General features: G+C 21.3%; 2 protein-coding genes and 1 long non-coding RNA gene across 6 annotated transcripts in view; 1 reads left to right on the forward strand and 2 right to left on the reverse strand.

Annotated features, from left to right (window-relative positions):
* Nucleotides 1-633: 633 nt before the first annotated feature.
* Nucleotides 634-8,099, reverse strand: LOC127281681 (uncharacterized). Its single transcript, XR_007843071.1, has 3 exons — nt 7,905-8,099; nt 4,277-4,456; nt 634-1,052 (listed from the first exon to the last, which is right to left on the reverse strand). It is a non-coding gene; the product is annotated as an uncharacterized LOC127281681 (long non-coding RNA).
* On the forward strand, nt 1,600-10,971 carry LOC127281680 (uncharacterized). Its single transcript, XM_051305531.1, has 4 exons — nt 1,600-1,831; nt 6,750-6,905; nt 7,531-7,677; nt 8,106-10,971. Exons 1-4 carry the CDS (start codon nt 1,774-1,776, stop codon nt 8,315-8,317), a joined length of 573 nt encoding a protein of 190 aa, XP_051161488.1. The 5' UTR covers nt 1,600-1,773; the 3' UTR covers nt 8,318-10,971.
* The window catches only part of LOC127281679 (coronin-2B-like), a 30,013-nt gene continuing 18,051 nt past the window's right edge, over nt 9,642-21,603 (reverse strand). For 3 of the 4 annotated variants that reach the window (XM_051305526.1, XM_051305529.1, XM_051305527.1), the window contains 8 exons: nt 19,835-20,032; nt 17,452-17,568; nt 16,677-16,991; nt 15,311-15,535; nt 14,290-14,499; nt 14,065-14,182; nt 13,476-13,696; nt 9,642-12,330 (listed from right to left, as the gene is read on the reverse strand). In XM_051305526.1, the coding sequence (XP_051161483.1) occupies nt 12,139-12,330; nt 13,476-13,696; nt 14,065-14,182; nt 14,290-14,499; nt 15,311-15,535; nt 16,677-16,991; nt 17,452-17,568; nt 19,835-20,032 (1,596 nt within the window). In that variant the 3' untranslated portion in view covers nt 9,642-12,138. The remainder of the gene's footprint in view (nt 12,331-13,475; nt 13,697-14,064; nt 14,183-14,289; nt 14,500-15,310; nt 15,536-16,676; nt 16,992-17,451; nt 17,569-19,834; nt 20,033-21,603) is intronic. The other variant, XM_051305530.1, reaches the window with a different exon arrangement.

Genomic DNA, 21,603 nt, shown 5'->3' on the forward strand with positions numbered 1-21,603 from the left:
AATTTTTTGTTGATTATTATTTTTTACTAAAACAATTTACTCAATCCAAAAATGTATTTATTTCCAGTTCTCAAGATTTTGATTTGATCTCTCGCGCGTATATTAAATTCACTTTGGATTGAGTAAATTTCATCATTGAAAAAGTAACGAAGAAAAAACATTTTCTGAGAATACGAAAAATTTAAATTTCATTTCACTATTTCTGTTTTTTTTTTTTTTTTTTTTTATATTTATCAAAATAATGTAATAAATCTAACATTTCTCGAGTCTAAATATTTTTTTTTAAATGTTTATTTATCTTCGAGACAAATATATTTTAAATAAATTATTAATTTAAAAATAAATAAAATACATTTTAAATTAATAATTTAAAATCAAAATCTTCTTTTAATTTGATTTGAATAAAAAATTTCTGTGTTTAGTATTTATTTTGTACTTAAACACACTAAAAAAAAAAAAAATTATTTTATTGAAATACCTACTTGATTACTTGACTATTATCAAATAAATATTTACTTGAAGAAAATAATTTTTATTTGAATTAAATAAATTGTATATGAACCAATAATTTTTGTGGTGGATACTATCAGCAGTCAGCGCTGTACTAACATGTTAAATCTTTAACCGGTCGGTAATATAGAAAGATATAAAAAAATTTTATTTCCAAATTTGACAAAAATAAATGTGGCATCGAGATTAAATCTAAAGTAATTGAATAACACAAAAATCTTGAAATAATGACTTATAGTTTTCGAATTGTCACGTCAAAAAATACAACTAAATTTTTTGTAATAAAATTTTTTCCCATAAATTAAAATATTTTACCTTGATAACAAATTTTCAGCTTCTGGGAGATTCTTTCAAACTAAATAGCACTCGGAGATCCCTACTTTCAAGTTAAATTTCCATTTAGAAAATGTGAAAAATAACCGTAAAAATAGACCGAGTTTTAAAAAGTTTGAATATGAAGAATTCGGTGTCCTTCAAGATATCCTTTTTTACTTTTGCCCTTAGCTTTGAAGTGACACCAAAAGCCATCGAGGATAGAATATCTGCAAAAAGCAAAAATTAAAATGTTAAAATTATAAATAATTAAAAATTAATGTTATTCTATTAATTTTATAATAATATTTATAATATTTTATAATATAAATTAAAATTAAATTATTTATTTACGTGCAAATGAGCTTTCAAAAAAGAAAATTTGCCCTTTGGTACCAAATAATTTAATATTAAATAATTAATTAAAATTAATCTAATTTCATTTAGATTAATAAAATTCTCAATAGTTCAGTATCTCGACACATTAAAACTATATTTTATATTGGTTCCAAAAAAAGATCCAAAAAGATGGAAATTTTTGCCCAAAAAAAAGCCATTTTGGTACCATCAAGAAAAATTAATAGAGATTTCAAAAATAAAAGTAAATCATAAAATAACGTTCTAAAAATACAAAAATCTAGTTAAAGGGAATAAGGATAAGTTTTACGACTTCATTTAAAAACAAAAATGATATTTCATTCTAATAATTGAATGAAATGCCACATAATATATCCCCCTCTACCAAAGAACCGCTATGAAATCACTTGGCATCGCCATCAGAGCCCGGTATATTCTCCAGTCGTTCTAAAACCACCGACTTGCACGTTTCCCTTTATATATATTGTACACATTGAAACCAGGTGAACAGGTGTTTGGTTTCAAAACTATTCAGGTGGCTTTTATTCCAATTAAAACGACGAGCGTTCTATAAAAATTTTATTCAAAAAAAAAATGAGCGCCGTCAAGAATTTTGCGCTTCTCGCGATATTGGGAATATTTTTTCAAACAGGTGAGTTTTTGTTTAAAAAAAAAAAAAAAATACTCGATAATTTTTATACTCGCGCTGACCATCATTCATGTTAGACTTGCAGTCAGAAAGTCATGACGAAGCGTCACCAGGGCGGGGCTATTAAATTGTATTTTCTTTTCGGTCAAATTCTTTTCAAAATAATTATATTAATTACTTTTTTTTTAAATGCATTTTTGAAAAATTGTATTTTGAAAATGATTTAATAGTTGAAAGTATTAAAAAGTTATTTTACCTATATCTTGAGAAATAGGTTTAAAAAAATTTTTCGGCATTTTTTTTCTTAATTCTAATAAAATAAATTACAAGGTTTATGTAAAGTAATAACAAAAAATTTGAAATAAAATTTTATTAATAATTTATTTCTTAATTTGTTTGTAATACGAGAATTATTATATAAGTTTAAAAGAATTTTAAATTCGTCAAATTAATTTTCTAAAATTTCCTTCTATTATTTAAATTATATATATAAAAAAAATAATATTATAAAATCAATTTTTTTTTAATAAAATTTTTTCCAATTAAATTATTTCATATGTGGTTTTTGTTTATGTTTTAAGAGACAAGAAAAACAGTCGGTAAATTCATTTTCGATCGTGTCTTTACGTGCGTCGAAGTCTAGTTGAAGGTTCGCTTTATTTGTTTTTATAAAAAAAGAAAATTTATAAAAATCAACAATTATATTCATTAATTAATTTTTTGGATTCTAATTTAAAATAATTAAATTTCTAATTTGGATTAAAAATTTTTTCACTATTCGAAAAATTGAAATTTTACTTTTTTTAATATTTAAATATATTGTTTACAAGTCACATTATTCTATAGATGGATTTTTATCTACCTTTATTTTCGTTTATATAAAAAATTTGCAACTCCCGGAAAAAATAAGTATAAAATTTAGAAAAATAAGTAAAAAAAAATAAAGACAACAGAAAATTATTTTTTAATAATTATTATTAATTTTTAAGATTTAATTTAAATAATTCTACTTTCCAATTTTGTTAATAAAAATTAATTTCATATTAAAAACATTAATACCGCTACGTGAAAAAATAATTAAATTTACTTTTGAAAAATTTATTTACGGGATTTTTGAAAAAATAGTTACATTTAAAAGTGATGCGAAAAAATATTACAGGAACTTACTTTTTTGTGAATTAAAATTATTCTGTCGATAATAAACAAATTTATAAATTTTTAATTTTTAATTTTACAGTAAAAAAATACAAATTTTAAATAACTTTATCATAAAAAAAAAAAATTAAGAACTAATGGTAAATCAAAATTAAGGCTTAAAAAAACTTTATTTTTGAAAAAAAAAATTCCTAACAAACGGATTGTTTTTTTTTTTTTTTTGTTTATAGAAAATATTGATCAGAAAAGCATTTTTCTTTCAAAGTCATCGGCAATCGTTTCAAACTGTAAAAATGTATAAAATAAATACAAATTGATTTTTTTTTGCTAGTGCCTCCGTTTTTTAAAAATAAAAATCGCAACGGGAAGAATAAAAATAACCTAAATAAAAATAAGGCAAAAAATTTCTTTTAATTATATCTCAGTATTATTATATTTGCTTGAAAGAAAGAAATTAATTAAATTACTTTTTTTTTATTTATGTATTATGTAATTTGCATTCATCCAATTTTTTAGAATAAAATTAAACATTTACATCTATTGACCATAAACTTTTAATAATCTATTAATTAAAATGTATTTCTAATATTGACCTCGACTCGAGGCGGAAATTAATAAAACGTCCCCCAATTACGAATTTAATTAGTGTCGGAAATTCTTGGATAATCTATATATATATATTTCGTTGATTCCAATTAAAGTTAAAGTTTAGTTAAAATAAAATACCATTAAAATTTGAGATAGAAATGTTTAAGATCAGAAAACAAAGAAAAACTTCTCATTTCCTTTCAGTGATCCTTTTCTCAATCTCAATTGAAATTTAATACTTTTCAAAGAAATCGTGTCTTTCTCGTTTTATGCGATGATTTTTTCCCTTTTTTTTGTAATTAAATTCTCTACCAATACAAAGAGATGAATTGAACATCAGTAATAGATGAAAAAAGAGAGATTACCAATTGATTTGTCATTAATAATCCCGATTGAGATTGAGAAAAAAAAGAGAACGAAGCCGAGATAAGATATTTCTTTGGAGAAAATTTATAATTAAGACATCTTTTTTTCAAATTTAATAAAAGTAATAATGATGAATTTCAAATTCTCTTTTTTTTGAATTCTTTATATATTCGGATTTAAATAAAATCAGGGCAAAATTAATTAAATCGATTAATAATTATTTCGATTCAATTATTTTTTAATATTAATTGATATAATTTTTTTATATCTAAAAATGTTTCCATTTTAAAACCATATTTTCTTACTCAACTAATTATAAAAATAATAAAAAGGACTTACCCCAATTTCCAAGTCAAAGTAATGGCATCTTTTTTTAATGACCAATTTATTTTATTCCTTTGGTAAAAAAAAAAAAAATTCTCGCATTATTTTAATTTTCTCCATCGTTAAAAATTTCTTTTCGTTACTTTTTTTTTCCTTTCTACATCATTACCTTTGAATTGAATATTTTATATCTACCTATTTATAAAAAAGAAAAGTATATTAATAAAAATCAAGAATTTTTATAAATGAAAAATACAAAATTTTATATCAAATTCCAATTTTCGAACAGAGAACAAAAATTCTAAAAATATAAAAATAAAACTTAAAATTGTTAGAATTAAAAAAATTTTTAAACAAATTTTAAAAATAGAGAATTTAAATTCTGCCTTCAAGAAAAATTTCATATTTCAAAAAATATAATTATTTACCGAAATTTTTTATTTTTGTAATTTAATACTAAAATTTAAAAATCAATTCATAATATTTTATTTTTCAAAACATAGACATTTTTGCCGAGAAAAAATTGACTTCAACAATTTTTTTTTTTAAATAAAATTTATTTTGGCTTCGGGTCTACTTTAAGGCATAAAAAAAGTCGTTTTATATTCCAAAAGAAGTTAAATAACTAATGTTATTAGATATTAAATTCATTTTATTAATTTTGTAATGAGAATAATTCTATAAAAATATTATCAAGAAAATTTATTTCCAATATTTCAGAATCGAACTAATTGTAAGACAAATTTTTAAAATTTTATAGGACAAATTTCTAAAAAAAAATTCTTAAAATTCCTATTTTATAATTTTTTTAACTTTAATTTAAGGAATTTATTAGAATTAAAAATTTTGTCATAGTTTTTTTTTTAGTTTTGATGGACAAAAAAAATTTCATGCAATAATTAATCAAGTTTTACTGATTTTTAAATAAAAATTTTTTTTTAAATAATAATTTTGGAAGAGTTAAAGTTGAAATTTTTAGAAATAATTGAATTTCAAAAGATTTTGTTAATTTTCAGATAAAAATTAAATTTTACACAACTAATAATAATTTATTAAATAATTTTAGATATAACATTTTTTAAAAATAATTGAATTTTCAAACATTTACAATTTTGATTTTTGAAATTAATTTTACTTTAAGTGATTTTTAATTTAAAATTTTTGATGATTTCACTAAAAAATTTATTAGAAATTGTAGACGAAAATACAATAATTTGAAAATTTTTTAATTGAAAAATTATTTCAGATAGTTGAATTTTCAAAGAATATTATAAAAATTATTGAATTTTTGGAGAGTTATAATTGAAATGATTAAATAAATAAATAAAATGATTTTATCACTCGGTTGATATTAAATAAAAAAACATGAAGATAACGACTCGGAGTGATCGTTATCTTCATGTTTTTTTATGAAATGATTAAATTTCAAAAAATTTTAGATGGAAAATTTTAGAAATAATTAAATTTCACAAGCTTTTAAAAATTGAAATTTTTGAAAATAATTGAATTTCAAAAGATTTGTGTTAAATTTCGGACAATAATTATAATAAAAGAAATTTTTAGTGATTTATATTTTAATAATTTATAGATTGAAAAAAATATTTCGTTCATTTGAACGTTCAGAACTTTTGGCTCATGAATTTTCGAAGAATATTAAAAAAATCATTAAAAATTATTGAAATTTTTTGTGAATAATTAAATTTCAAGTGATTTTGAATTAAAATTTTTTGGTAATTTTATTTTGCTAATTTTTTAAAAATTATAAACAATTCTTGAATTTTATAAAAATTTTAATTGAAAAATAGTTTAAGATATTTTTGAATTTGTAAAGAATTTCATTAAAATTATTAAAAATAAACGAAGCCTAAATTATATTTCTTGTATATTAATATAATATTATAATTTATTTATATATTTTATTAAAACTCAGACATTCTTCAAACTTGCAAATATATTTCAAACTTGAAGATTTGCATAATAAAATTAAATCTAAAGTTTTCGTTCGCGAAAATTTATACATATATATACAATATATAAATATAGTATTTGGGCCAACATTTTAATCAAATTATGAGGGATATATTTGTGAACATATATGTTGACATGGATGAGCAAAATTCATGAATAGACTCTCGATTATATTGAATTATCGTTTATCTGTTCATTCACAGCGAATTGCGCTTCATAAACCTATGCTTTCACTCAATCATCGAAATTCTGTTCAAGACTTAGAAATCTTGTCATTCAAAGTCGAAGACAAAAAAAAAGAAATTATTTCCTGATATTTGTGCAAACCAAATTTTTTCATAATAATAAAATATTAGGTTTTTTTATTGTCTCAACAAAAATTAATTAAAAAAAAAGATAAATAAAAATATCAATATCTATTGACTAAATAAAAATAGTTACAATAATTAAACTTTTAAAATAATTATAAGAAAAAAAATTTTCTTTTACAAAAAAAAAAAAAATGTCTTCCTTTTTATAGCATTCAGCATCAAATGTTTTAGGTGCGAAAGCACAAATAGTTCAAATCCATTTCAATGCAACGAATATTTACGAGATGACTTCGATTTGATACCAGAATCGTGTGATGATGTTTATGGTGCTCAATTTTGTGTTAAACGCGTTGGCCGTTTTGATGGTAAAAGAAAAAAAAAGAATTTTCTTTTTTTTAAGAGAAAAAAGATAAATGCTTCGCTCATTACAAAAAATTTCGTAATCATTTACTAACTTTCATTAACCTGGCTTTTGAATATATTTTAATTAATCCTCTAATTAAAAATTATTATAAAGTTGCATTCGCTTATAATTTTCACTGGTACTACATTTTAACAAAATTTGAAAATAACCATATATTTTTGCTTATTCGAGGAAAAGGAGGAGAAGGAAATTTAACAGAATTTTAGGTGAAGACGGACAGAAGGATTATTATTATTTTTTTTTTTTTTAATAAATCGCTTTTTGTAAAAGGAAAAAGGGAATTTACAAAAGGTAAATATTAAGTACTAAAAACAACACTTGCACTGATATTAAAATTTTCGAATATTAATCTAATTATTAATATTTGAATTTATTAATAATTCGTTTAATTATGGTATTTGGCAACGGAAAATTTACTAACACTCAATAAAAAAAAAGTTTGGTTAGAAACATTTTTTTATTCTACAAAACTTTCGATTTAATTTTCTCATTTTTACTAAAAAAAAAAAAAAAATACTAAAAACTGCATGTAGCATTAACTAACAAAATTTGAACTCTTTATGGAGGACTGGGAATCAATTGCTATCAATGTGCATCGGCAACTGAATGGGAATGTGGAGATGGACAATTGGTGATGGAAACATTTCAACCAAAAAGTTGCGATCACATCTTCGAGGCACAATATTGCATTAAATCCATTGGAACATATGGAGGTCTATATTCATAATCATTTATCACAAAAAAAAAGAAAAATCGGAACATGTCAATTTTTCTCGCAACCATGTGCGATTGCAAGTGTATTAGCCGCCATTTTGAAACCGGCAATATCAACAAAGGGGGAAAATCGAAAAAATATATATTTTCATACTATAATATTTGATACGATCCGATTTTTCGCAATGCATGAATTTTGAATGTAAAAAAAAAAAGTTTCACTTACCCGCATATCATCAGGCTTCGTATATTTTCACATGGCGACAAAATGCAGAACATAACCGCATTCTTGCTTTTTCAATTTTAAAACTCAAATTATCTACTTTAATTGTATGCACGCTTGTTTTATTGACAAAATCACAACTTAATAAAATAAAATATTTGAAATAAATATTGATATACTATAAATTCTTGTAACACATTGCAGGAGGTATCGGTACAAAGCGCGAATGCTCTTCACACAATCTTGGCAACTATTGTGACTACGTTCAACAACCTGGCGACAAATTAGAGTATCGAACATGTATTTACACATGTACAGGAGATGGTTGTAATCCGGCAACAAAATCATTACCAAATCAATTAATTATCGTTTCTTTAAGTATTTTTCTTATTTTCCCAACACTATTTCGAAGATAAAGGTGCCTGATAATTGTTAGTTAAAAAATGGGCATAATTGTTGGCCGACTAACGTAGTCAGGCGGGGGGAAGCGCGCGAAACAATTTGAATTCAAAATTCAAAGTGTAGAAAAAAAGTTTCTCCAACGAAATATTCTCACTTTTTTCTCTTCTTAAAATTGACAAATATTTCAAAAATTGATAATTAAATATAAAAACTAATTAAATAATAATGTAAATAATATATTATCTATCGTTTTTTTAAAAATATTTTTAAAATATTTTTATATTTATTTTTTTATTTTAATTAAAAAAATTAAAATTTTTATTTTCATTTTTGTTCACAAAAAAAAGTTGTTTAAATATTAATTTTGAAAATAAAAATTTATTTGTTTCTAAATTTTATTATAATTGAAATAAATTTTTATAAAATTTAAAATTAAAAAATTTTAATTAAAAATTTTTTACAAATAATTTAATTATTTAAATTGCATATTATCATAATTTTACGAGAATTATTTAAAAAAAAAATGAAAGTAATTTTTTAATGAGTGAAACTTTGTGCTAACCGAATTTTGAATTTTGCAATTCATTGAACAAAAAATTACTGTAAGAAGATATTTAGGGTAAATTTACATTTTAGAAAATGTAAATCTTAGAATTATAATATTTACAGAGAATGCAAAACAAAAGCATTGAAAAAAAAAAATAATTGTAATTGCATTAGAAAAAAATTTTTGAAACACAGTCAATGTAAATATAGAATATTTACATCAATGTTACCGCAATATAAAAATAATTTTTTTTTTTATTTAATATATAATGTAATAATTTAATACTCTAGCATTTGAAACAAATTGAAAGTTTCCAACAAATATTGAATCTCATAGAAAATAATTTTTTTTTTTTTAATTAATTTTTAAATAAATATTGAATATATTTTCAATATTCTTGGATAAGTTTATTGGTTTTAATATTTTTAATTATATTTTAAATATTTCCAATAATTTTCATTATTTTTAAATATTTATAAATTTGTCCAATTATTTTAATTATTTTTAAATATATTTATAAATTTATTCAATTATTTTGAATCTTTATAAATATATTATTAATATTTTCCAATAATAATTTAAAGTATTTGAAATATTTTTAAAAATATCAAAACAATTTTCATCGTTAAAAAATTGTTTAAAACGATTTAAACAATTTTTTTTTTAAATTTACATTATAGTTTTTTATATTTTTTTAATAACTAATTTTCCGTCCATTTGATAAATAAACATTCTGTTATCTTTATAATATTGTACAATATTTTTTGTATATTAAAAAGAAGATGAACTGATTTATTTTTTATATATCGTTTTATTATTTTCTAAATAAGTGTTAGCTTATAATTAATCACATACTTCATCAATACACACAAATATCGACCGCTTACAACATACATATAATAATAATAATAATAATTAATAATAATGTATATATAAATGTATAATGTTTAGAGATTAAAATTGTGTTTCATCATTGACAAACACATATCGCAAATAATATTGATAATTCGAAAAATACATTTTGTGCATAAATTCTGCGACACAAGTTTTCTTTGGCATTGTGTACATAAGGCATTAAAAAAAAAATCAACGCCTTCGAAAAATTCGTTTGCCAAACTTTTGTTTTTTTTATTCCTCGATTTTTTTTTTAAATCTAAAAGCCATCAGACAAAAAGCAGAAAAAAATTATATAAATAAATAAAAAGCAAAGAAAAATTACCAAAAAAAAAAGGAAATAAAAAAATTTAATGTACAAAAGAAAATAAATTAATGTAAAACATTTACAAATAATTGTGCGGCGATTTAATTAGAGCGTGCATTTTAATTTCGCAAATTTTAAATTTAAATAATTTTTCTAATACAATTCTAATATCTATATTATAGAATAAATCTACGCTGAATAAATACGTTTTTTTTTATGCTCATATTTCGAACTTCCTTGAGTATATTATATTTGCTTATTATTTTGTTTTAAAAAAATACTCTCGAAAAATGTTGAAGTGAACACAAAAATAAAATTATCTTTTGTAGAACAATTCACTGTTATTATTATTATTATTCATCTTCCTAGTTTCCTTATTTCGATTGAAATTGCGAACACAGATCATTTTTCGAATATTTATTTACTTCCAGTAAGAGAAAAATACGGGCAGTTTTACGAATTTTACCCCCAAAGGCACACGCTATTCATTTTACTAAATAAAGTGCAAATATTTTTTCTAAATGTGCCAAGCTATTTTAATTTTTTTTTTTTTTTTTTTTATATAAATTTCAAAACTGTATATAATTTCTTTTTTTTTTTTTTTCTTCAACAATTCAGGTATTTATCAGAGCTATAATCGATTTACGATTGTGTATGAAAAATATTCTTGTAAATACTGTGTAAAAAATTTGTTTATTTTTTTATTCGATTTAATCGTTACCTATATAGGCGAAAGTATAATATTATAATCCCTTTGTAAGATCAACAAATATTCATTGGTCCTAAAAATTCATTTACGTCTATTATCACTGTGCGATATGGGGATTAACGCTAATTATTTACGCGCGTCTCACAGCTTTTTGCACACTACACATTGATTGCACAATATCGATTGGTAACTGTCAAAAAAAAAAAATAAATAAATAAAAAACAGATTCAGCAACAAAAAAAATCGATAATAATTTCAATTCGGTAATTAAAAAAAAAAATTCAAAATATTTCACTCATAAATGAATTTTTTCTCAAAAAAAAAAAAAAAAAATTAAATATAACAAAAATATCAACGAATATTTAAAACTCTTATTAAATATTAATTTTTAAATTATTATTAATTATTTACTATATTAATATATAATTTTATATTTTTAAATCAATAAACTTAACTGTCGCAAAAATAAATTATTTATAAAGAATAAAACTCAAAATTCGGAAAAATAAATGAAATATTTTGAATTCTATTTTTTTTTTTTTTACCGGAATATTGTATATGTCAATAACAAATTGAACAACTACGGAAATAAACTACAAAAAAAAGCCTGTATAGCTTTGAAAAGAAAACAAAAGCCAAACACTAAAATTGTTAATGAACAATATTTTTATAAATATATATATATATATAATAATCGACTTGAAATCTCTCATTCAACATTTTGTCGTGAATTCCTAATTAAAGGGAATGAATAATAATATATAAATATTCGTATAACACAAGGAATGAATCACAGAAATCGTAGATTATAAAAAAAAAAAAAAAATAAAATCTCTTTTTATCTTCACAAAGTATGAAAGAAATTCTTTTTTTTCTAATCCACGATTTTTTAATTTTCAAAATTTCATTACACTGAAATTTTTAATCACTTTTATTTTTTTTTTTTTTTCAAATTATTCTCAATAATTTTTTTTTTTCCCCTAGAAAAAATTTCACTTTTTTCTTTCTTTTATTCATTAATAATTAATTTTTCCCGAAATATATAGCCATGAAAAAATTTATCAAAAAATCACCTTTTTTTTCCTTACGAATAGAAAAAGTGAATTTTATTCGAAAATTTCAAATTCCATTGAATCAGTACTATAGAAAATATAGTAATTTAAAAAAAAGGAATTTTTTAAATTGTTTTTTTCTCTCCCGTAAGCACCACAGTTCAATAGCGATGATTATTATAAATTTATGAGTGTGTGAAATTTCGATATTTCACACAAAAAGTTGACGAATACGCAGACACACACATACATACATACATACACGCGCGGTTTATATTTTTTGAGAAAAAAAAAACACAAAATGCTTTTATAAAATTTACTGGCTCTCAGTGAATTTGTAATTTTCGAATTTGATCTTCGAGTTCCTTAACGCGTAATTGACTGTTTGCTAGTTGACGACGAACAATTCTTAATTCGTCAGTTTGTCGAGCGAATGCTAATCGTAACTCGGCTTCGTTGTTTGGATCGTCGACAGCTTCCAATTTATTGTCATTCATTGCCGAGGTTTCAATATTGTTCTAATTATAAAAGAAATAAAAATTTATTAAATTAATAATCACTAATTATTAATATTATTAAATTAATTGTGGAGCAATTTTTCAAAAATATGATTTATTTTTAAATTACTACAGCGGGGAAAATTAAAAAAAGTACAACATTTCATAAATTATGAATTCATTTTTAAATACTAAAAGCAATATTTTATTGTTTTTTTTATTATTTTATTTTTTGTTCATTTTGAACATCCAGAACTTTAGACATAGAAATTATGTTTGCAAACAATTTTTTAAAATGTATTTATCAAATTTTGAAAAAATACTCCTCAATTAATAATCATTAACTAATTTCAAAAAAAAAAATTGTGTATATTAAATAGTAAACTTTAACGTTCGAGTAAATAAATTAATAATATGAAAATTATTATAAAAACAATTTTGTCGAATTTAAATTATAATCTTAAACAAAAATAGAGATTTTATAGAATTAAAAATTTATTTCTTAAAAATTCAATTTCGTTATTATTAACTTATTAGAAAGTTTCTACAAATTTTTTATTTGCAAAGCTATGAAAAATTTGATGAATAAATATTAAATTCCATGAAAATTTCACATATTGTATAAAACCATGGGCTTATTTTATTTTTATTAGAGAAATAAAATTTGTTTTCTATTTTAAATAAAACTCAAACGTTACACAAGTCAACTACAAAGAAATGAAAAATAGAAAAGAAAATAAATTTTATTTAATTTATTTTCTTCTTTTTTTTTTTAATAAAAAGATCGTGCAATTCCTACCTTACGAAGAAAATGTACAAATCCCCAATTTGAAATCGAGATGAAATGAAACATCTTGTTGACTTGGAGTTAATCGTGCAAATAGCGTTAGTGCAAAAATTTTCTAGATATTTATAATCTTGAAAAAATGAAGCTCAAATTTTTGAGGAAAAAAAAATTGTTAATAAAGTATATTAAAAAATCTTTTTTTTTTTTTTTGTGAAAAAAACCAATTGTCAAACATTTACGACAATTAAATATCATCGTGAAATTTGAATTCCAAGTGAGAAATAAAAAGTCAAGTGTTGATATTTTATTGAAATAGACAGGCATGCAACATAAAGCAGAAAACAATTAGTATAAGGGAAATTAATGATAATAATTTTACCTGAATATTGCCAAACTTCTGTTGTAACTGATGAAATTTTGTACTCTGATTGCTGGATGTTTTTTGACTTTTTTCAGACATATCAAGTAATTCAACGGATCTATAATCAGGCACAGTTTCAGTTGATAAAAAGGCAAATTTCTTCTTATTATTTAAATCAGTCGCAGGTGTCAATTGTGGTGGTTTATAAATACGTGGCTTGTGTGTTGTGATACTGCCACCTAAATAAATAAAAAGTAAACAATTAAAATTTTTCAAAATACTTCTTTTTATAGAATTAAATTTTCAAATTAATTTCTAAAACTTTTTTTTAGAGTCAATTCTAAAAAAAAATTATATTTCGAATAAGAAAATTGTCGATAAAAACAGAGATAAAATTTAAAAAATTTGTTTCTTATAAAAGATACAAATATTTTGATAAAAAAAAAAAATGTGTAATTTAAAATCAAAGTAAAAAATTTCGTTTTTGTAGAATTATATAAATACTATTTTCTTAGGTAAAAAAAAATGTATTTTCTTTAAGAATAATTTAGTTAAAATTAATTAATTATCAGAATTTAATATAAATAATAATTTTTATGATAATTACCAGTTTTCAAGGATATTAAAATTGGTGGATTGTTCATGCCACTGATCCAATCCTTGGCAGAAAGAGCCGGAGTTGTTCCAATTGTGTCTGGATACAAATCCTCTTGAAACTGATCACTCTGAAAATTATACACAAAATAAATATTAATATTTATTCTTTTTGGTTTTGAAAGAACTAAGAGATTTAAAAAAAAAAAAAAAATAACAATGAAGAGTTAATATTTACTTTTCTCGGCACAATCATAGAAATTGGTTCGCACATTCCGCGTGTCGCGTGAAGTTTAAAGAACCTAAAGACCTCACAGCTTGCAGTGCTGACGCCTCTTTTGGGCATAATTCCCAAACCCCTCTGAGGATTTCCAGAAATAAATTGACTCAAAAAATGTAACCAAGGAGCTTCGTTTACTACTTCGTAATATCGAATATTGCCATCTCCCTGAAAAAATATTTAAAAAATATAGAAAATTCTAATATAATGACGATAATTTAAAAATAATGCCTCTATTTTCATTAAATCAACAATGATGAATTAAATTATTAATATTTTCTAAATTTTATAAAAAATAAATATAGATACCTACAAAAATTCTCCATTAAATCAATTTTTATTAATTTAATTTTAAAAAAAAGTATAAAAATTTAAAATTGATTAAACTTTTGCTAAATTGAAATTTCATTAATATTAAGTTTCAATCGATTGAATTTGTATTTGATTAAAATTTTAATTTATAAATTTTATTTTGATCAATAAAAACTAGAATTGATTGAAAGTTTGATTACTTGAAATTTAAATTAAAAATACAATTTTTTGATTGATTAAACTGACGATTGATTAGAATTAAAATGAATTCAAATTTAGATCGATTTCAATTTTAATCAATTCGAGTAATTTAAATTTATTGAAATTTGACCTAAATAATTTTTTAATCGATGAATTTTGATAAATTCAAGCTTGGAACAATTGAATCATTTAGAGAAAATAAAAAAAAATTTGTGTTCTCTAATAATTAATATTAGTTCAGAAATGTTAGAAAATATTTTTGTTAAACTAGTAAATTATTATTTTTTTTTTAAATATTCCTTAGCTTAAATCAATACTTTTACATTGTAAATTTAATTATTTAACCTATGATACCTTCTAGAGTAAAAAATTGTTAAAGTAGATAATTTAAAAAAATGTTGAAAATTAATAATTAATAGAATTCTAAAAAAAAAATGGAAAATGTTTATAAAATTTGTTTACTCACTTTTCCAGCAAGGTAGACCATATTGGTGTCATTGTCATAAAAAGGAAATACAATTCCACTGGAGGAATCTATCGTTTCGCAAGTCAATGGATTTGATAAATCATGTTGGCTCCATACGGCATATTGTCTATCAGAATGTCTACTAAATCCTGTGGTTAATAATCGTCCAGAGCCGCCGAGAAATACCACTTTACTCGCTTTTGTACCAGCATGACAAATTCCTTCCTGTTAACATTTTTTTTTTTTTTAAAAACCTACATAAATATTCATCAAAATTCCATATTAAAAATGAATTTCCAGTGTATAAAATTTTTATAAAGACAAAATTTTAACTAAATTTCATGAAGTAAAATTTTCCAATTCGTCGATCTTTCTATTCACTCGAATTTAATTTAAATTTAATTTATTAGAATTAGAATTTTTAGTTCATAAAAAATTTTTCACAATTATTATTGCAATGAAATATTTCTTTAATCTAGAATTTATAATTCATCGAATTAAAAATTTTCGACTATTTTTTATTTAACACAATTTTTAATTAATATTATATTTTATTAACACAAATTTTAATTGAACATAATTCTGTATTTTAATTTAATATGAATTTTTATTTTAACTGACCTTTTAATCATTTGAATTTTTTGTATAGCTCAATTTTTTATTTAGAAAAATTGAATTTCCATAATAATTGTTCATAAATTTTTATTTATCATTCTTCAATAAATTTTATAAGAGAAAATTTATTAAATAAAAAGTCTATTTAATAAATATTCTTATATAAAAATTATGTCATATAAAAATAATACATTTAGTGTCAAATTTTGTTCATTAAAAATTTTATATAAAAATTACAAAAGAGATGGAAAATTTGGTACAATGAAAATTTTACCTATTATTCAAATTTTACTCTTATAAAAAATCAATTTACTCGCTCACATATAAAATTTCATTTAAATTGATTTAAATTAATTGAAGAAATAGAATAAAATGATTTAAATTAAATTTATTCTATCTTAGAATTATTTCAATTATCCTTAAATATTTCACTTTCACTTTTCGTCTTTTATTTAACTAAACTACTTATCATTTGGAAGCAATATGAAACACACGATTAAATATTAATACTTATTAATTGCAAATTATAGAAAAAAAAATGAAAAGTAAATAACAAAAATTAAGTTAAAAATGAAATTTAAAAAATTAAGCAAAATATTTTCAATTCTATAAAATAAAATAAATTTTTTTCTTACTTTTTCATATAAAAATAATAATAAAAATATAATAAATTTGAGAGGTGGAGGTGAAATGCCTTATGTGTAAATAAATAAATAATAATTTAATATAAATAAAATAAAATTGAACATACCGAGACAACAATTCCTGATCTTGGTTCAAAAACTCGAAGTTTTTTATCCTTACAAGTGGTGGCAAGTAAACTTCCATCTCTATTAAGTGACATACTGTAAATAACATCAGGATGTCTGTCGATTACACTGATAGCCTCTCCTCTGTTTATATCCCAAACAATGACAAGATGATCGAATCCCGCACTGAAGAGGACATTTTCTGCGACAGGGTGCCATTCTATATAAGCCACTCGTCTCTTATGACCCTGTAATTCAACTATCCAATCTGTCAAATTTCTCGACAGTCCACCGTCTGGAATATGCCATAATTTCACCTATAAAAAAAAAAAGAAAATTGCAATTCTCACATTCAGATCAATATAGATAAATTTTACAACAAAAAATATTATTATTTATAATTCAATTAGCAAAATAATAATAATAAAAAAAAAGAAAATCTCAGCAACTGAATAATAATTTTAAAAAAAGAACATATTATAAATTAATTCGAATAAATAAAATTACAAGTTAAATAAAATTTTATGCTATTATGTCACTATTAAATAGTCTAAAAAAAATATTTGCTAAATTTATTTAGAATTATTTTTAAATATATTTATCGGTACAAAAAAAGAACACTTGCTTTAAAACGAGAAATGCAAATCAAAACTACAAGTGTTGGAAATTAAGTGAAAAAAAAAATTCTAAGATTCTGTAACACGATCTTAAATCTTATGCGACTTGACATGTCTCATATGATTTACAAAGTATATTTATCAGATTAAAGTGTCTTACCGTGCAATCGTCGGAGCAAGAAGCAATAACGTTGTCGTTAAATGGATTCCACTTGATGTCGAGTACAGGGCCAGTATGTCCGGTTACTCTACTGACATTAAAATCCAAGCGACCAGTCTAGGAAAAAAAAAAAATTTTTTTTTCAAACATACACATTTATTTGTTGGTAAAAAACGTAAAATAAATTTACAATTTTTCAAATCAAGGAACTTATAAACTTGTTAATATGATCAATATTATAATTTAAAAAAAGAAAATTATTTCAATTAAAAAGGAAATACACTTATATAATAAATGGAAATTAATAAATATGATAAAAAATTAAAATAGCAAATGTAATAGTGAATATAATAATAATAATAATAAAATAATAAATAAAATAATAAATATAATAGTAAATGAAATAATGAACGATTCTAATATAATGACGACAATTTAAAAATAATGCCTTTATTGTAAATTATCTAATTATTATTATTAACGATTAATAAATTGAAATTCTCTAAACTGTATCGGTGAACGTAAAACAATATAAATATTTAATTCACTAAACATTAACTGACTTGATATAAAAAGCAGTGCCTCTTGGACCAGCAACATTTCTTTTATCGAAACAATTTCCGTTTTTACAAAGAAATAATTAAATTAATCTTTTATAGAAAGTTAACAAGAGAATATTATTTCTTCTAACTCTTAATCATCATTTAAAAAAATTATTCTCATATAAATTTCATTACAACAATAATCACACGAAATATTAATTTTTAACAATAAAAAAACAAATAAAATTTTTTTTTTCGAAAATAAATAGAAAAAAAGATATATTCAAAAAATGTTAATTTCTTTTTTTTTACTAATATAAAGAATCAAATTTCAAAAACAATAAATTTTTATACATTTAGTAAATTATACAGAATTCAAATTAAAATTATAGAAAAAAAGAATTTTTTATTTAAAAGAAACATAAAAAAAAAAAAATTTCTTCACACATTATATTAAATTATTCAAATTGGCACTTAAAAAAAAATTTAATTCACACTTAAAAGTGAATACTTGAAAATAAAATAATATTGAGAAACTTCTTTTTGTATATTATTTTAAGTGAGAAATTTTTTTTCCTAACATTAAAAATTTAGTAAGTGTTATTACGACAAAAAAAATAAAGATATCTAAGTTATAATAATATTTCTAAAAATAACATTGAAATAAAATAAGAATTGTTAATTTTCTCGAGGGCGTAAGACATAATCGCATTATAGTCACGGGATAGTGGCAATGAAAGTTGAATAAAAATGTAAATCCAAAGAGAGAGACTCAACCATATAGATCATGGAAAAGCTATAACAAGACTGAGATATTAACAACTCGAGCAATTAGCATCGAGAAATAGCAGTGAAAGTAGGATTTTATTTCTAATTCTAAAACAAGTTACGGCTCTCTTAAAGTCCTTTGGTAATTAATTGAATCGGTCAAATTATTATTATTATTTTCATAATCGATTCAAAAGATAAATATTACACGATTTTTTTTTCACCTCTCATTTTATTTAATAAAAACAACGAGATTTTTATTTTTAATTGATAGAAAAAGCAAATAAAAATCTCAAAGTGTAAAAGACGACTTTATTTTTTTTCTATATTCTATATTTATTTAATATTAATTTTATTGTTAATTTTATTTATATTTATTATTTATAATTAATTAAATATTATTTATTTTTTCTAGAAATTTAAAAATATTTCAAAAAAATTTTCAAATTTCGAAATTTTTTTACTTTTAAATTTAAACTAATAATTTTTAGGAAATATTCACACACGAGGAAAGAAAATGTTCATTTCCGCTATAAAATTTATTACATAGTTTCGAATTTCCTGCGTGGCTCTAATTTTATAAGGCTTTCTCATTTTATAAGTAGTTAGATAAAAAATATTTCCGATTTTTAAAAATACTGAAACAAATTTTTTTTAGAGCCCCTTTTACAAAAAAAATACAATTTTTTCTTTAAATTTTTTTTTTTCGATTTAATATGCATATTGATAAATAAACAAAATTAGATTTGAATTAAAACAAATAGATTTAACTATATATAAAGTAAATATTTCAGTAAAAATTATACTAAGTATTCCCGATTTTTTCATTTTGGAAAAAAATTAATTTTTTACAAAATAATTTGAAAATTGGCATTTTTTAATCATTTTTTCACTGTAGAAAATATTTTACTTTGAGAAATAAAACTGTTGAATGTAATATGAAGTATATAATTATTTTAATAAAAAAATTTTGCAAAATTAATCGCAATTTTTCGTTTATGGAAAAATTGAAATTTTTCATTTTCTATAAATTTTTAAATTATTATTATTATTATTTTTTTTTTTTCACTCACATTATCGAGGGGTAAAACAAGAAAAGCTCCACCTCCAGCAACTTCAGTGACGATTGCCAAAAATTTTGGATTAACGGCGCAAAATTGTGAGTCGTGAGCATTCTTGGTGATTTTAATGTTGTCATAACATTTTTCTCTTTTAGCTGGTGCGCCATAAACGTGGCGGAATTTACTGCTTCGTACACCACGGAACCATGACTGTAGACAAGCAAAACATTAATTAGTACAATGATGAGCAAAAATATTTCTCTCTAAACATTCAGTCAATGAACTATTATTATATTAACATCCTAATGGCAACGAAATGAAAATTCTTCATCTTTAGCAAGAAAACATTTTTTCAAATGATCAAACAAATTTCAAAAAAAAAAACCTTTTTCAACAATAAAATACAAAAAATCAATTTTTCTTTTCTCTGTCAAGAAAATTATTTTAATTTTTAAATTAGTTTTCAATAAATTTGATAAAATAATATTTTTTAAATAAATTAAAATTAAAATTATTAAAATAAAATTTTTAATAAAATATTTAATAATGAATAAACATAAATAATAATTACGATGGGAATTTATCTAAATAATTTGATAGTTGATAAAATAAAATTATATAAAGATATTCAAAGAAATGAAAAACTTGAGAAAATTTTAACAAATATTTAAAAAAGATTCAAATTAGTAACAGCTTTAAAAGTTGAACATTTTAATCAATGTCTACAAAAAAAAAATATATATATATATATATATATATTCCGAAAGCCTTATAAGTTGCCTATAAAGACTCGCTTGTATTTAAATATCTTTTTAGTAGAAAATGATGATCATACATATAGACAGGAAAAAAATCACTTTAATATATTGCGCCTTGTAAAAATGATAAATGAATAAAATATAAAGAAAGATATTCACAATAAATATTTTTAACTATACATATAAGAAAATACAAAATTATTGAAAATACATTAAATTATGCGGGTTATAGTTAAGAATTATGTCACGTTTTGATGACGTAGCTTCTTCAAAATTACGTCAGCGTTTAGCTGATTATTAAATTTTTAATTTAGAAATTTGTCATCAAAATTTGATCGTCGGGAATAGAAATTTTTTTTTTTTACAAATATTTATTTACGATTTTAAATATGGACTGAATAAAACGAAAAATAAAATTAAAATATGAAAAAATATAAATATTTAACTTTAATATAAATATTGAATTAATATTGTGAATTTTAAATTAGAAATTTAATTTTTATGTATAGGAAATTTCTTATTTATGTGATTCGCATGAAAATTTTAATCGTGAGAACAATTTGCGTTTTAAGATAAAATAAAACTCGTCAACATTCTACAATAAGAAAACTTGTTGGAATGAGTCATTTTATTTTTCTTTTTTTTTTATGTAATTACCACGTATAATTGATGATTCTAAGGAATTTTGTAATTAGATAAAAATGTTCAAGTAAATCTGATTTTTGTTTGTCAAAATAAAAATTGACTTTTTTTCAAAAATGACAATTTTGAAAAATTTAGAACTAGAGAAAGAAATAAAATTAATTTTTCTTTCAAGCTTTCTTTTAAATTTTTATTTATATATTAATTTATATTTAAAATTATATTTGAAAATTACAAAATTAATATTCAAGAAAAAAAATATGAATTTTTTTGAAAAAACAGAATGGTAAAAGTAATAAAAGTAATTTTTTATTCAAGCAAATTTCTTTTATTGAAAAATGTCAATCTCATAAATGAACAAATTTTAAAAAAATTAATTTT

This window comes from Leptopilina boulardi, unplaced genomic scaffold, assembly GCF_019393585.1.
Source record: "Leptopilina boulardi isolate dan_hultmark-lab unplaced genomic scaffold, ZJU_Lbou_2.1 LbouV2_273, whole genome shotgun sequence".
NCBI lineage: Eukaryota > Metazoa > Arthropoda > Insecta > Hymenoptera > Figitidae > Leptopilina > Leptopilina boulardi.

Excerpts from the sequence above, each read along its gene's own strand:
- LOC127281680 (XM_051305531.1), top strand. The coding sequence starts at position 1,774 with ATGAGCGCCGTCAAGAATTTTGCGCTTCTCGCGATATTGGGAATATTT. Across the intron at positions 1,832-6,749 it reads GGGAATATTTTTTCAAACAG|CATTCAGCATCAAATGTTTT; the intron begins GTGAGTTTTTGT and ends TCCTTTTTATAG. Across the intron at positions 6,906-7,530 it reads ACGCGTTGGCCGTTTTGATG|GACTGGGAATCAATTGCTAT; the intron begins GTAAAAGAAAAA and ends CTCTTTATGGAG.